The sequence below is a fragment of the Clupea harengus genome, chromosome 17 (genome assembly GCF_900700415.2).
Source record: "Clupea harengus chromosome 17, Ch_v2.0.2, whole genome shotgun sequence".
Classification (NCBI taxonomy): domain Eukaryota; kingdom Metazoa; phylum Chordata; class Actinopteri; order Clupeiformes; family Clupeidae; genus Clupea; species Clupea harengus.
This window is the reverse complement of record NC_045168.1, coordinates 25,582,734-25,595,506: the sequence shown is the minus strand read 5'-3', so window position 1 is coordinate 25,595,506 and position 12,773 is coordinate 25,582,734. Positions and strand designations below refer to the sequence as shown.

Sequence of the window (12,773 nt, the reverse complement as noted above, 5' to 3'; positions counted from 1 at the left end):
AGTACTTTTCTTATGTGTAGTACTTATTTGTGATTTTATGTTATGTGTAGTACTTATTGTGTTTCTATGTTTTTATGTTTTATATTTACTGTATGCACCTTCACACCAGAAAAAAATCCAAATAGGTGTAAACCTACTTGGCAATATCTCCCATTCTCCCGTGCTCACCACCATAGAAGGCCCTGAAAAATGGAGCATCTCCTCCTTTCCCTGTACAGACCTGCGAGATGATCAGATGCCAGATGCAAGCCAGTTAAAATAGACCTACCATTACAATTATAGATCACGCATTTCTTTGCAAGTGGGCAAACACTTATTTCCCCCACTGTATCTCTGCATTTTGTGAATCAACACAGAATTGTCCCAGCATGAATTGAAATTAATCCCTCGATTGATATTTTTCCTAGCCCTACCAAGAATGCAGCACACCTACAAATTGTAATGAGATGAACTTACGACCCAATACAATTGAAAAATGGCTGAAGTCATGCTACTATAGACCACGTTTTATACAGACAAATTAAATCGCTGCTCCGTATCACGGGCAGCCATCACCATCCATGTAAACATGCCAACATAGCACGGCTTTGCTACAGATCATTCTCAGGCACAAAAGTTATTGCTGGCATTTCTTTAATAAATTCTGGCAAGGGAAATAAGTATAAAAACAGACATTGTTTGCTCATCTCTTTTCGATCTTGGTTGAATGTCTTTCAATTGTAGAACAGATCTAGACGAGGGCTGGTGGGTGTGGTTTCAAAGAAACACCTGATTTCCAAGGTCATTCAGTAGCTTTCCATACATTCAGTCAGCCAAGTGCTACTGGTCTCTACACAGTCCAATTGAAATCCTCCGGTGAAGAATCAGAAGTGTTTGTGTTTAAAATGATCTACCCATACCTATAATGATTCTTCCAACTTCATTCAGTAGTTCAAAACTTTTTTTAATACAGTTTTCCCTATGGAAGTGCAGGTGAAAGACTTTCAAAACACAATTGTCGATTACAAAACCAAAACCAAAAATAATGTATGAGTAGGAAAAGCTCACCCTCAAAGATGCCCTGGGAGTTTTCCTATTACATAGGCGCATAATGTCTTAAAAACACCTCCTTAGTATTATTAAGAGTCCAGTAAACATATGGAGGCTAGTCTGCATCTTTGCATATTCATTTCATTTCATTTCATTTCCTCTCGCGGGTCATGGTCACAAGTGAACAGTGAATGTAACTGAATTTAACTGGGCTTAGACTGCAGGTCAGAAAGGGGGACCCCCCCGTCCTCTCAGTGATGCGGCGCTCATGTGAGGGGTGAATCCATGGGGGAGATGCGGGGCGACAGACTGAGAGGGGGATCCCCACGCTTGGCCAGGGTGTGATGTTGAGGCTGCCAGAGGAGGAGGGTAGAGGGGAGCAGCAACACCCTTTCCTGCAATGGTGTGGTTGTAGAGGTGGCGGCTGGAGGAGCCCTCAACAGGCATAGGGCTGTTGCTGTATTCAAACCGGTGGTCCTTATCACCACTGAACACCATGCTGTTGGGGTTATTACCACCACCACCCCCCCGCCTGACCCAGCTGTGGCAACTCCTGTACCTCCAGCAGATAAGCAATCCTGGGGCCCTGTTGTACCTGCAGCAGCAGCAGCGGCCTCTTGTTTGTGGACACTACATGACACCTCCCTTAGGGTATGAGAAGCCATTTCCCCACTCATCATATGACTGCGGTAGCCATCCCCAAAACCGGAAGAGGGGAAGTGGGTTTGTCGATAGTCCAGATCTTCACAATGAGGGGGCGGCTCGGGTGGCTCGGGAGGTCTCTGGTCGGGGGGTAAGATGGATAGAGACTCCAATGGTCTGGAAGAAGACGGCACTTCACTTCCATCAGATACTGCGAAAAGAAAAAAATTAGTTAGCCAAAGGACCCAAGAAATGCTTGAGCAAAAACTACATTTAGACATCAACTGACTAAGGAAGAAAATACAATCAATTACTGTTCTCCTCTGTCTTACTTTGTCTTTACTGCTCATCTTACATGTGTCAATTGTTAACAAGTTACATACCTAACACTGAAAGCACACAAAACTTTACATAGACTTCAATGTATAAACCGCGTTTAAAAGTCTGGACATTACGGTAGACTGAAGGAAATACACAAACTCTGTTAAGGTTCATAATTCTATTTTTGGGGTCTAATAGAATTGATTTACATGCTTCAATGTGGCAAAAACAAAATATTTGTTCACATTCTGTACATCTCTATTCACACTCGGTTAGAGGTGCGGTGTCATTAGGTCCCTCTGGCGTGCACTTTGGGCTTTTGAACCTTGCAGAACATGTACATGCTTAAAAAGCTATTTAACACTAAAAGGTCCTCTTTAAAATCACAGGTCAACTGTATTTAAGCTAAAGCCAGCAGCGATTTAACATAGCTACAGCTCAACAGAAATCTAAGGATATGTTCAATTGAGAGGGCTGGAATTAAGACAAAACCTTAACAATCATCCACTTCGAATTAGTAATGTCAATTAAGAAATTTTTTATAATAACGAGAGTTCACCTGGAGACACAGGGCTGGGTTTGGTAGGCTGGCTGACTTTGGATGGGGGCAACCGAGAAGGCGTCACGGCTGACCCAAATGGAACTCCTTTTGGCAGGTCAGTCCCCTCCCCTCCGGGATTGGTGTTGAGGCCTTCTCCATCCGCCTGGAGCTGAGCCTGCTGCACCTTCAGCAGTTGAGCAAGGAACATAGTGACAGCTGTCTGGGTGGCAGCTGCTTCTGTGGCCTCTCCCCCCTCCATTTTGTGCTCAGCAGGGAGGGGTGACGGAGGTCTAGGCAGTGGTGGGGTACGAGGCACACTCACACCTGGCAGTTGGGAAGAGAGAGGCTGGGAGGCGTTTAAGACTTTGGGAGTCTGAGAGGCGGGTAGAGGCGGAGCGAAGGTCTCAGAAGGGTTATCCTGCTCCACAGGTCCTGGATGAGGAGCTCTGCTCAACTGCTGCAGAGTCTCCAGGTTCATCTTGGAGTCCATGGCATGGGGAGGTTGAGCGGAGGCTGATGCCGTGGCTGGGTTATTCTTGGATTGAAGCAAATTGAACAGTACAGCCAACTGCTCTTGCGTCAGCTGTGGGCTTCCAGCTTTTGGGTCTGAGAGGGAAAGAAAAAAAGTGAAAAACAATCCTTAGAACAAAAACAAACAACAAACAAATACATACATACATAAATGTATATGACCAGTTTTGACACGCATCAGGTGTAACTTAAAAGTGCGAGCCCAGTGGGGCAACCATAGTAACTCTCTAAAGCCAGGAATTCTATGGTTTGAATCTTTAACTTGAAGGAGATTTAGCGTAGCATAGCACTGGATATAGTAATAGTAATTATAGTCACCGGATAACAGTACAGCACCTCGCTCTGCATGCACTGTAATAGCGAGGTTGATTGCAGAATTATTTCACCATGAAGACAAAATAGCACATCCTTGATTTTTAAGTATGTGGAAGTTAGTTACTGGCATTCAGGCCTCCATGATGGAAGTTTAAAGTTTGTTACTGTTATCGAAGACATGTTCTTTAATGGAACGTTAAAAACATTTGCTGAAGGGTTAAAACTGGGTGCATTCTGACAATTCTTACAGTGCCACCTTGAGGTCAATGAGAGTCATTTTCTTTGCCTGAGTAGAAGGTGAGATTTGCAACCCATCTGACACATTTGCCATTTCTAGACCTTAGTGTTTTAGCTGCACAAAGGGTTTTCAGTGACAAAAATAAGAAATATAACTGCAAGGAATTACGAATGGCAACAGTTTCAAGCTATTTGAATTCTAGATTTACAAATGTGGCTAACAAAAACCACAACAACAAAATTGGTGACAGCGCCGTGTGTCAGTTATATCGTCCCTTAGTAATGAATGATGAAACATGAATAAGCATACCAAATCTCATGATTATTGGTAATTGACAAAGTCTGCTGAAATGTGATTGGCCATTTGTGGTCATTTTGATGAGTGAGCCAGTTTGACATATTCGCAAATCTTCAGTCAAAGTATCAAATTTCCATTTATAGAGGAATATATTATATCTGTCTTACCTGGAAGGGCAGCGGTGGCCAGACCTTTGTGTACCCCAGGTACAGGGAAGCCCTGTGGGGTGTTACTGCGGCTATCATCCAAGCCCAGTTCTTTGCGTGGTGCTTTGGGGACCAAGAGCTCCTCCGGTATCTGCTTCTGCCTGCGCCGCTTCTTGCTCCACAGTTCATGGCAATCCTGCCACAAAGGTAGACTACAGGGGATTTGAAGGGGGGGGGAGTTACCATGGGAACGATGGAGGCCAATTATTAAAAAATGGAATGGAATTACACCAGACAACAACAGATATGATGTAGAGTTTATGAAGTAAATCAGTGAGAGGAGACTGTGCCATTCATTGCTTTTAAAACAGATTAAAAGACTACATAACATTACTTTGAATCAAAGGAATAACAGAGGCACACATACTCAGGAGGGGGCATCTTGGCTGGGTTTACGTCTTTGAGAAATTCACTTCTTAGGGCCTGTTCCGCTGTGCAGCGCTTGCTGGGGTCGAGGGCCAACATGTGATCAAACAGGTCCAGGGCTGCGGAAGGGATGCTAACGAAAACAGCGAATGCTCACGTGAGTACATATACAAACATGGGTCGACGAGCACGATATGTTCTGGATTTTTAGTTCTGGAATTATTACGTTTTTGTTGGGTATAAAAATCGTTGTGTTACATGTCTGTCTTAACTCACAAAGAAAATTCCTCTCTCAGCCGTCGACGGTACTGTTTCTTTGGTTTCATCGTGTTGAAGTATGGTAGCTTGATGACATCGGGCCACACAGCTGGGCAAGGGCTGCCACATATTCGACTACAACAAAAGTAAGACGAAATGTTCAGAGTAATTCATTTCTTCTCTTGCAAAGCACTTCCATTGAATATGTATGGTTATCCATTAGGCAACAAAAAGAGACATAACTCATTCTCTGACTTGGGATGGATGCAGTCGTAGGCTATACAGTGGTTTGGGCACCCCTGAACAAAACATGTATTTTGCCGATTTTTATTTTAAAGTGAAACAAATAGTAATTATGGTGTGTGGCAGTTTGGGCACCTGTGGTGGCCAATTCTAAGTCTTAAACTATTTTCACAATCAGAAAGTCAAGACAAAGGACGTGTTGTTCCAACGGATTTACTGTAGTACATTAAGCCACAGTAAAGAGATGTATTCCGGAAATAGATCTGCCACATTACATTCGCGGCAACATCTTTAAACCTGTAATTAGCACCTCCCATCTATGTTTTGCTTGGTTGACCAATCCAGCCAATTAAATCTGACCTCTCCATTCTGACCCCACCCAAATCAAAGACTTCCATGGTATATAATACCACACCCATTTTTACCTTAGGTCACTTCAAGCTACGCCCTCTTATTTTAAATCTCTACCTCATCTGAAATATAACCCAAAGCTAATCTTTACACTCATTCAACAGGTATCTGGTAAAACTATCCCTTATTCATATGAAAATATCCCACACACCCTTCCACTTTGAAATCTCAAAACATAGCAGAATAGAGCCAAATGCCGCTTCTGCCGGTTTCAATTCAACCCCGTTGTTCATCACTTGTAGCTTCATTTAAGGGTCGTGGAGCAAAGCTGCTGGAACACTTGTAATTGTTCTACATTTTCAGGGGTTCAGGCCATGAAGCTGCTGGAACCTTATTGCTTCTGCTCTCTATGCTAAAAGTGTTTTTGCAGAAAAACCAACTCAGGCAACTCATTGTCTCTTTTCAAAACCGACTTCAAGCATCCTGCCTGTGGACTGAGTCAGTGACCTGACAATCTGAGAGCTCCTTAACTGGGACCTTCGTCCACTGCAGCTTGCACTCAAAAATACCACAATTCGTCTAGAAGCATCTAGGACACAAAAGTTCTCATTCTGCTCTCCGGTTGGACCCTGGTGGATCCTGCCTCCCTCTCTCTCTGTCTGTCTGTTACTACCGAATCAGACAGCATTCAGAAAAAAACCTGTTGCGGACAAAAGGGTTGTTCAGGGAATTCTGACACACCAAACAGTTTCGAAGTCAATCAAATGTGAAGGCATGGCCTACAATGACTACGGCCAACATCTTCTGATGAAAAAGTTCAACCTGAATCAAAGCACGCCAAATGGTTTGGTCCATCTTCAAAACTCTACATTACATTTCCAAAACTTCACCTGGTGAAATGTGGTGCGGTCTGCATAATCTGCTTGGTTTTCATATTTTTTTATATGCCTTGCAGTCTAGCTGAAATATGAAACACACAGTCTCTAGTCTTCACACTCAACCAGTTGCTAGTCATAGTCTTGGGTCCCTTCCCAAACAACACAGGACCATTCAATTATTTTAGATTGACATTGCACTTATGTTCAAGGACCAAACTAACCATGGCTTCTGATATTTAATGAACTGATCTCGGGTATATGACATTATTTCTTATTTGTTCAGCCACATTCAAACCATGGGGCCCCAGGGCTGGAAGGGTGTTCTCTCACCGAACAAACCAGTGTTGTCATGGTGATGGTAGTTTTGAACGATCAGATTAAACAGACAAGAGACTATGATGATGAATCGTACCTAATGAGTTCCAACTGAGCGAGCTCCTGGTTGGCCTGAAAGATGGGCTTCTTGATGAACAACTCCCCAAGTATGCACCTACATGGTTGCAAAACAGGTCAAGCATACAGAGGGTTAAAAGTAATTATTATGATCTGTATTAATAACATTATAAAACATGGAAGAGAGCAGTAACGATTCTAGACTAGTCTTACCCACAACTCCACACATCAATGGCAGGTGTGTATCGTTCCTCCCCCAGCAGCAGCTCTGGAGGTCTGTACCAAAGCGTTATCACCTTGTTGGTATATGGTCGGCTAAGGAAAACAAAGCAAATGAAAGCAATCAACGGTTTCCAACGGTTTCTGCTGGCCATACACTTTTAGCGGATAAAAATTATAATAATAATAATAATCAGAATCAAAACACTAGGGTTCCCACAACTACACTGCTTTGACTCTTAAAAATGAACCAAAAAAAATAGGGTTCCGGCAGATTCTCTGCTTGGAATACACACAGCAACAACAACACAGTAACCCTTTCACAATAAGATGTCAAACAGCTTCAGTATTAAAGCTTAGGTTATCCTTATTTTAAGGATTGTAATAGGCAGACAAAAATAACTCTTACCTTTCTTCAGAGTTGTATAGTCTGGCCAGACCAAAATCAGCCAGTTTAATCTGGCCCCTAAAAGAAACAGAACATTTCATTACATTTTTTTATATCTCAAGATATCATATTTTATAAAGGGCTTGTAGAAAGAAATATAGCTAGATACAGACAAGTAACAAAAAGCACATGAATAGGTTATGGTTTTGACAGTTTACATTCATTAAATTAATCATCTTGTCTGATACCACAATCAAAATGAGCAGTATCTCCCATCTCCTTGGGCCATGTTTAGCAGGGGTGACATCTGCACAATGGGGTTTAAAGAGATTAAACATGAAGTGGAGGATTCCTACAACTCTCTTACTTGTTATTGAGAAGGATATTTGAGCACTTTATGTCCCGGTGCAGAAAATTCTTCTTATGGCAGTAGTCAAGCCCTTCAAGAAGTTGCCTCATGAAGGATTTGATGTGATTCTCATTGAAGTGCACCAAGCCGGACTCCAGAAGCCCCATAAGGTCATGGTCCATGTACTCAAACACTAAATAGAATGCCCCTGTAAAAGGAATAGCAAATAAGGGATTAACACTTTATCACTCCGTAAGAAGGAACCCTGTCTACTTCTTAGGTTTAGCTGTCAACCAAAACTTCAACATTTAATCATGACCAGTTTACTCTGTGTGTGACTTTTTATGGTAAACAAGGCATTAATAAACCAAACACAGCAAAGAACACATCTAAGTTCTGCCAAGAAAGCAGTGAAGAGGTAAACACACCCAAATTCAGACACACTACACTGCAAGCTGAAGCAGCATTAAATGTTGAGTTGTTTACCTTTATCATTTTTAAAGTCAACAGCGTCCTCTTTATCGGTGACGATCTCCTTCATGTTGATTATACTCTTGTGGTTCAGTTGACGGAGGATCTTTATTTCCCTTATGGCGGTGATGGGGAAACCTTCCTTCTCGTTGTCTAAACGAACTTTCTTCAGAGCCACCATTTCAGCTGTCACAGAGACCATGAAAGGGTCACATGTTACTTCAAGACAAACACGAGAACAAAACCTCTAAAGGCTAACACACGGCAAGCGATGCAATGGTCAAATTCGATGGAGGAATTCTGAATTGGCTTAGTAACACAGACGACTAGCGTGCTTCCTTTCATAAGAAAAAAGAAAAGGTAAATATTGGAATGGAAAACAACCAACAAATAAGATGAATCGCCTCGAAAATAGAAAAGGGGGTGATTTAAGCCAGGTGGCCCATCTCTCCACTCGCTGTATATGTGTTGCCTCATTCACTTCAATACATTCTATTCCATTGTCGATCGCCGTTGCATCGTATGCCGTGTGTTGGCCTTAACATTCAAATCAGTTTTCAGAGATGAATCTGACAACAGCAGCCTCCTACCTGTGTCCTTGTCCTTTGCCTTATACACTTGTCCATAAGTACCCTCTCCAGTGATCCCAATGATCTCAAACTTGTCGACACATCGTTTCCCCCAATCAATTTCCGCCTCATTACTCTCTCCAAACCGGGGACCACATATTCTGTGAGAAAACAGTTACTGTCGATCAACAAAATTCACTGATAATAATAATAAACAATGAAAATATAACAAACATGGTGGCTATAGAACATACTTGGGCCTCCTGGCCAGAGTGGGGATCTTTTTGTCATCTGATGGACTGGCTGTAGAAGTGTCCACAGGGAGTACTGGAGGAAGTGGGAGGTCTGAAAGGAGTTGTCTCGCTCTCCTCTCTGGCTTCCGTTTTCCTGTGTGTGCCGGCAAGCACTCCTTAAAGCTGAGAATATAAAAACGCAGACATACAATATATTCAATCCAATCCAATCAATATAACCAATATATTTGCTTCTTAACTTGCCTAAATCACAAGAGCTAATGAGCATTACACCCACCTGTTGACCCCATCCACATGTTCCAACAGGAAGGATGGCAGAGGGACAGCAGACACTGTGCATACTGGTGCTCCGGTGACCTGCTCTTTTTCTTTACTCTGGCCAACCATGGCTTTATTTTTCTCCCGTTGTATGAGCAGATTTTCCTCGCTTTTGGCATTTCTGCTGCTGGCAAGAGGGACCTCTGATGTCCTCTTCGGGGTCTTGGCGAGAGGTGACATAGGGGGAGGTTTGCTAGACATAGGGTTCCTGGAACTCCTCTCCCGGTGAGGTGGCGGGGGTGAAGGTGGTCGAGACATTTTCGAAGTAGCATGGTTGGAAGTGTGGTTGTTTTGAGGCACAGAGGCTGCGGATGTGGAGCCCTTGATGGCTGATGATGATGATGAGGAGGAGCTCTTCGCTCGGGCAGCAACCTCTGCAGCTTTAACTTTCTTCTGCTTGCTGAGCTCAGCTGCCAGACTACTCTTGAATGTCATTGTGCTCGGAGACAAGCTGGAGGGCCTGCTGTGGGAGCGGGAGTGGCGGTGGCGACTTCGGGAACGGGACTGACACGACGAGGTGTATGGGCTTCGGCTGCGAGACTCGGCAGGTCGACGACTAGTGGAATAGAAACGAAAAAGCACAATGTGTTGGTATATGGACAACATCTCCCTATATATCCATCCATCTATAACATCTATCCTATTGTTGGTGAACTATTGGTGTTGAATTAAAAGATTTTAAGGCTGCAGGTAAGATAGATGCTTAATATATACCTTTATGGTTAAGCACAGCAAGTCAAGAGTTTCATTATCTTCCAATAATAAGATTGTTTGTATGTGTTAATTTTTTTACAAATATACACAAATTCACAAAGGTTGTTGGTTTACATTAAACCAGTGATACTACACATTGGAAGCTAGCATGTCTCCATGGTTTTTCATGGAATGGGAAAAACAACTGGTCAATGTTGTTCACGACTATGTAAAAGTAAGCAATAATATTAAACTAAAATTGTGTAATATTTATACTTGTTTACCTTTTGCCTGGGCTTGGACTTGAAGACCTTCGGTAGGGACTTCCTGATCGTCTCGAAACACTATAGGGACTAGAGGCAATCTCTCCTTGTTCATATGGGCTATGTCGGCCATAGCTTGGGGATCTCCGCCAACAGCTTGGGCTTGCAGGGGATCGCTTTCTTTTGTTATATCCGTACACACCTGGAGACTTTGTAATGTTGTGTGCATCATATGAATCCGCATCTCGACCACAGTATGCTGAACCGGGGGAAAGTCTCTTCTCTTCTCTTCTCTTTGATGACTGGTAGTTAGAGCCTGGGGACTGGTAGCCGAATGAGCAGGACGTCCCATATGTACTTTCTGTCCTGGACTTCTGTCCTGGACTTCTTCCATAGGCCCGCAGTTCTTCGCATTCTTCTCTATATGCTTGTGGTGTATCCCTGTATGAAGGGGGGTCCTTTTCAGACCTGCTTTTACTTTTGTGTCGTTTGGACTCACTTTTACCCAAAGGCCTTTGGGGAAAACTCGACAACGACTTCTTAACATTACTGTTGCTGATTTTTGTGCCGTCTCTGTTGTTTCTCTTCTCAGGTCTGCCCCCAATATCAACTTTGGAGTCTCTTTCATTGTTTGGTGGATCCTTTCTTCTGTGTTCACTTTCCTGTCTGTTTCTCTCAGATGGAGGACGACTTTGTCCATCTCTCTTCAAAAACAATGGGTTGTGCTGTCTTCGTGACCTCCTATCTGGTGAAGTAGGGCCGCTACTGTCTACAAAATCTCCATCACTGAGTAGGTCCTCTGATCGGTTAGCACCGTGTTTGGGCGAGGGGCTCCCCGAGAAACGCTCTGACTGAGAGCTTACATCGTCGTACTCCACCATAGTCCTTAGCTCCCCGTCTCTTTCAAAATAACATCTACGTTCGCTATTGGGCTCGTGTTGGGTGTGAATGGGCTTTTCTTTCCCATGTTTGTGCCTCTTCCGCCGTGAAGACGATGACCGCCTCTTCTCTCGATGTTTGTTTCGTAAAACGGCACTGCTTACAGGATTACTTTGCCTCGCCTGCCCGGAATTTCTCAGTGCCAACGGGCTCCTTCCTCGGGCCTCCCGAATGACGTCCGAATTAGGCATTTACAACAGACTGCGATCAAATGTATTCTATATAGATTGAGATCTTTCAAACGACTGTCCCCAATGAACAAAGCGAAACATTTGAAGTGAATTCAGCTGTCATGCCACTGCTAGCAAGCTAGCTAAATACACCAGCAGGTTACAACACGTAACGTTAACGTGACATATCCATCATCGTATTTACAGTTATAGCAAAACTTTAGTAAGTTCATTGACGTACTTATTTATTTCAGTTTAGTGCCGAGTGACAAACATTATTCCACCGGGTCCACGCAGTCTTGATTGTCTGCCACCTTGATGTCGTTACCGTCGCAAACTTGGCTAACGCTGGCTAGCAAGCTAGTCAATGTTACTGCAAATGGTCTTAATCCACAATAACGTGAAATGCCTTGGTTTTGTTGTTATCTGTACCGTAGAGTTCATAGCAACATAATTTGGTCAAATACATTTCACCTTACAAAATCAGAGAGGTGAGAAATGTTCGATGTCTCTAGACTAAAACTTCTTAGTGTTTGTCCTCACAGACCAACTCATTAAGTAGGAAGTAGTGACTATCTTGCCATTCTTGGGTGAGTCAACTTCAGCAGATTCAACTATGGAATCCATTGTGAAGTACCTACAAAAATATATATTTCACTTCATCTAGTTATAGTTCGGCTTAGGCCAGTAACTGCTACAATTAAATTAACTAATATTCTTTAGTTTATTTTAACCATCTCCGTTACGGGCGCAAAAAGTAACGAAATTCGCGAAGACATTTCAATTTTGCCAGAACAATAGAATCACTCTGACGTCGGACCAAGACAGTCTATATGGATGAAGATGGACCACTGCATGAATTCTGCAGCAGCCTAGGTGGAGGAGTTCCTGGAGTGTGAAATTCGAGCAGTGTTACCAAAGAATTTATATAGGCGGAGCAAGATACTTCATGACGATCCACTGCCTGAATCCCAGATCGTGAGGTTGGGTCACAAATCCCCATTTAGGCAGAGCAGAGGAAGCCACTGTTCCATTCACATCTATGGGAATTTTGGAAGAGTTCATAAAAAAAATGGTAACCTCTGTGGTTACGTACTACATGAATTTCGGATAGTTCTTCATGATCCCCAAATCCTACTTCCTCATTGAGACAGCTTTTGATGTTTTTGTATGTTCTGCTTTGAAGAAAAACAAGTTTAGCTCCAAGTTTCAAGTTTATTGTCATGTACTCATAAAAAGTGCATTTATTAGTAATGAAATGTCTTGTGCTCAAGTGTCTGCTCAACTTAAAAAGAATAAATTAGGTACAAGAATTTAAAGGCTAGAAAGACAGGATGAAGAAGATATAAATTAAATTAAATTAAATTAAATTAAATTAAATTAAATTAAATTAAAGTGGCAAGTGCAAGTTGGACGAGGTTGACCATATGAGGGGGTCCTTCAGCATCTATGAGGGTAGAAACTGTCTCTGAATCTGTTGTGTCAGAATGCTTTTGTACTGTCTGCCAGATGGCAGGAGTTTTAAAGGACT

The 12,773-nt window shown here is 42.7% G+C and overlaps 1 protein-coding gene across 2 annotated transcripts; it reads right to left on the bottom strand.

Annotated features, from left to right (window-relative positions):
• Positions 1-616: 616 nt before the first annotated feature.
• cdk13 (cyclin-dependent kinase 13) lies at positions 617-12,306 on the bottom strand. Of its 2 annotated transcripts, XM_031583913.2 has the most exons (15): positions 10,155-12,306; positions 9,137-9,733; positions 8,860-9,021; positions 8,627-8,766; positions 8,052-8,222; positions 7,584-7,773; positions 7,238-7,294; positions 6,823-6,924; positions 6,629-6,706; positions 4,763-4,879; positions 4,488-4,619; positions 4,082-4,272; positions 2,552-3,139; positions 1,615-1,882; positions 617-1,582 (listed from the first exon to the last, which is right to left on the bottom strand). In XM_031583913.2, exons 1-15 carry the CDS (start codon positions 11,261-11,263, stop codon positions 1,255-1,257), a joined length of 4,230 nt encoding a protein of 1,409 aa, XP_031439773.1. In that variant the 5' UTR covers positions 11,264-12,306; the 3' UTR covers positions 617-1,254. The 2 variants fall into 2 exon arrangements, with proteins under 2 accessions (XP_031439773.1, XP_012672373.2); XM_012816919.3 differs by having other exon boundaries at positions 617-1,882; positions 10,155-12,304.
• Between the last annotated feature and the right edge of the window lie 467 nt (positions 12,307-12,773).

What these genes read in the sequence shown, in the direction of transcription:
- cdk13 (XM_031583913.2), bottom strand. Translation starts at nt 11,263, where the DNA reads ATGCCTAATTCGGACGTCATTCGGGAGGCCCGAGGAAGGAGCCCGTTG. An exon ending in CTATACAACTCTGAAGAAAG is followed by an intron (nt 6,925 to 7,237) that starts GTAAGAGTTATT and finishes TGTTTTCCTTAG; the next exon opens with CCGACCATATACCAACAAGG. An exon ending in GCTCAGTTGGAACTCATTAG is followed by an intron (nt 4,880 to 6,628) that starts GTACGATTCATC and finishes CTTTTGTTGTAG; the next exon opens with TCGAATATGTGGCAGCCCTT.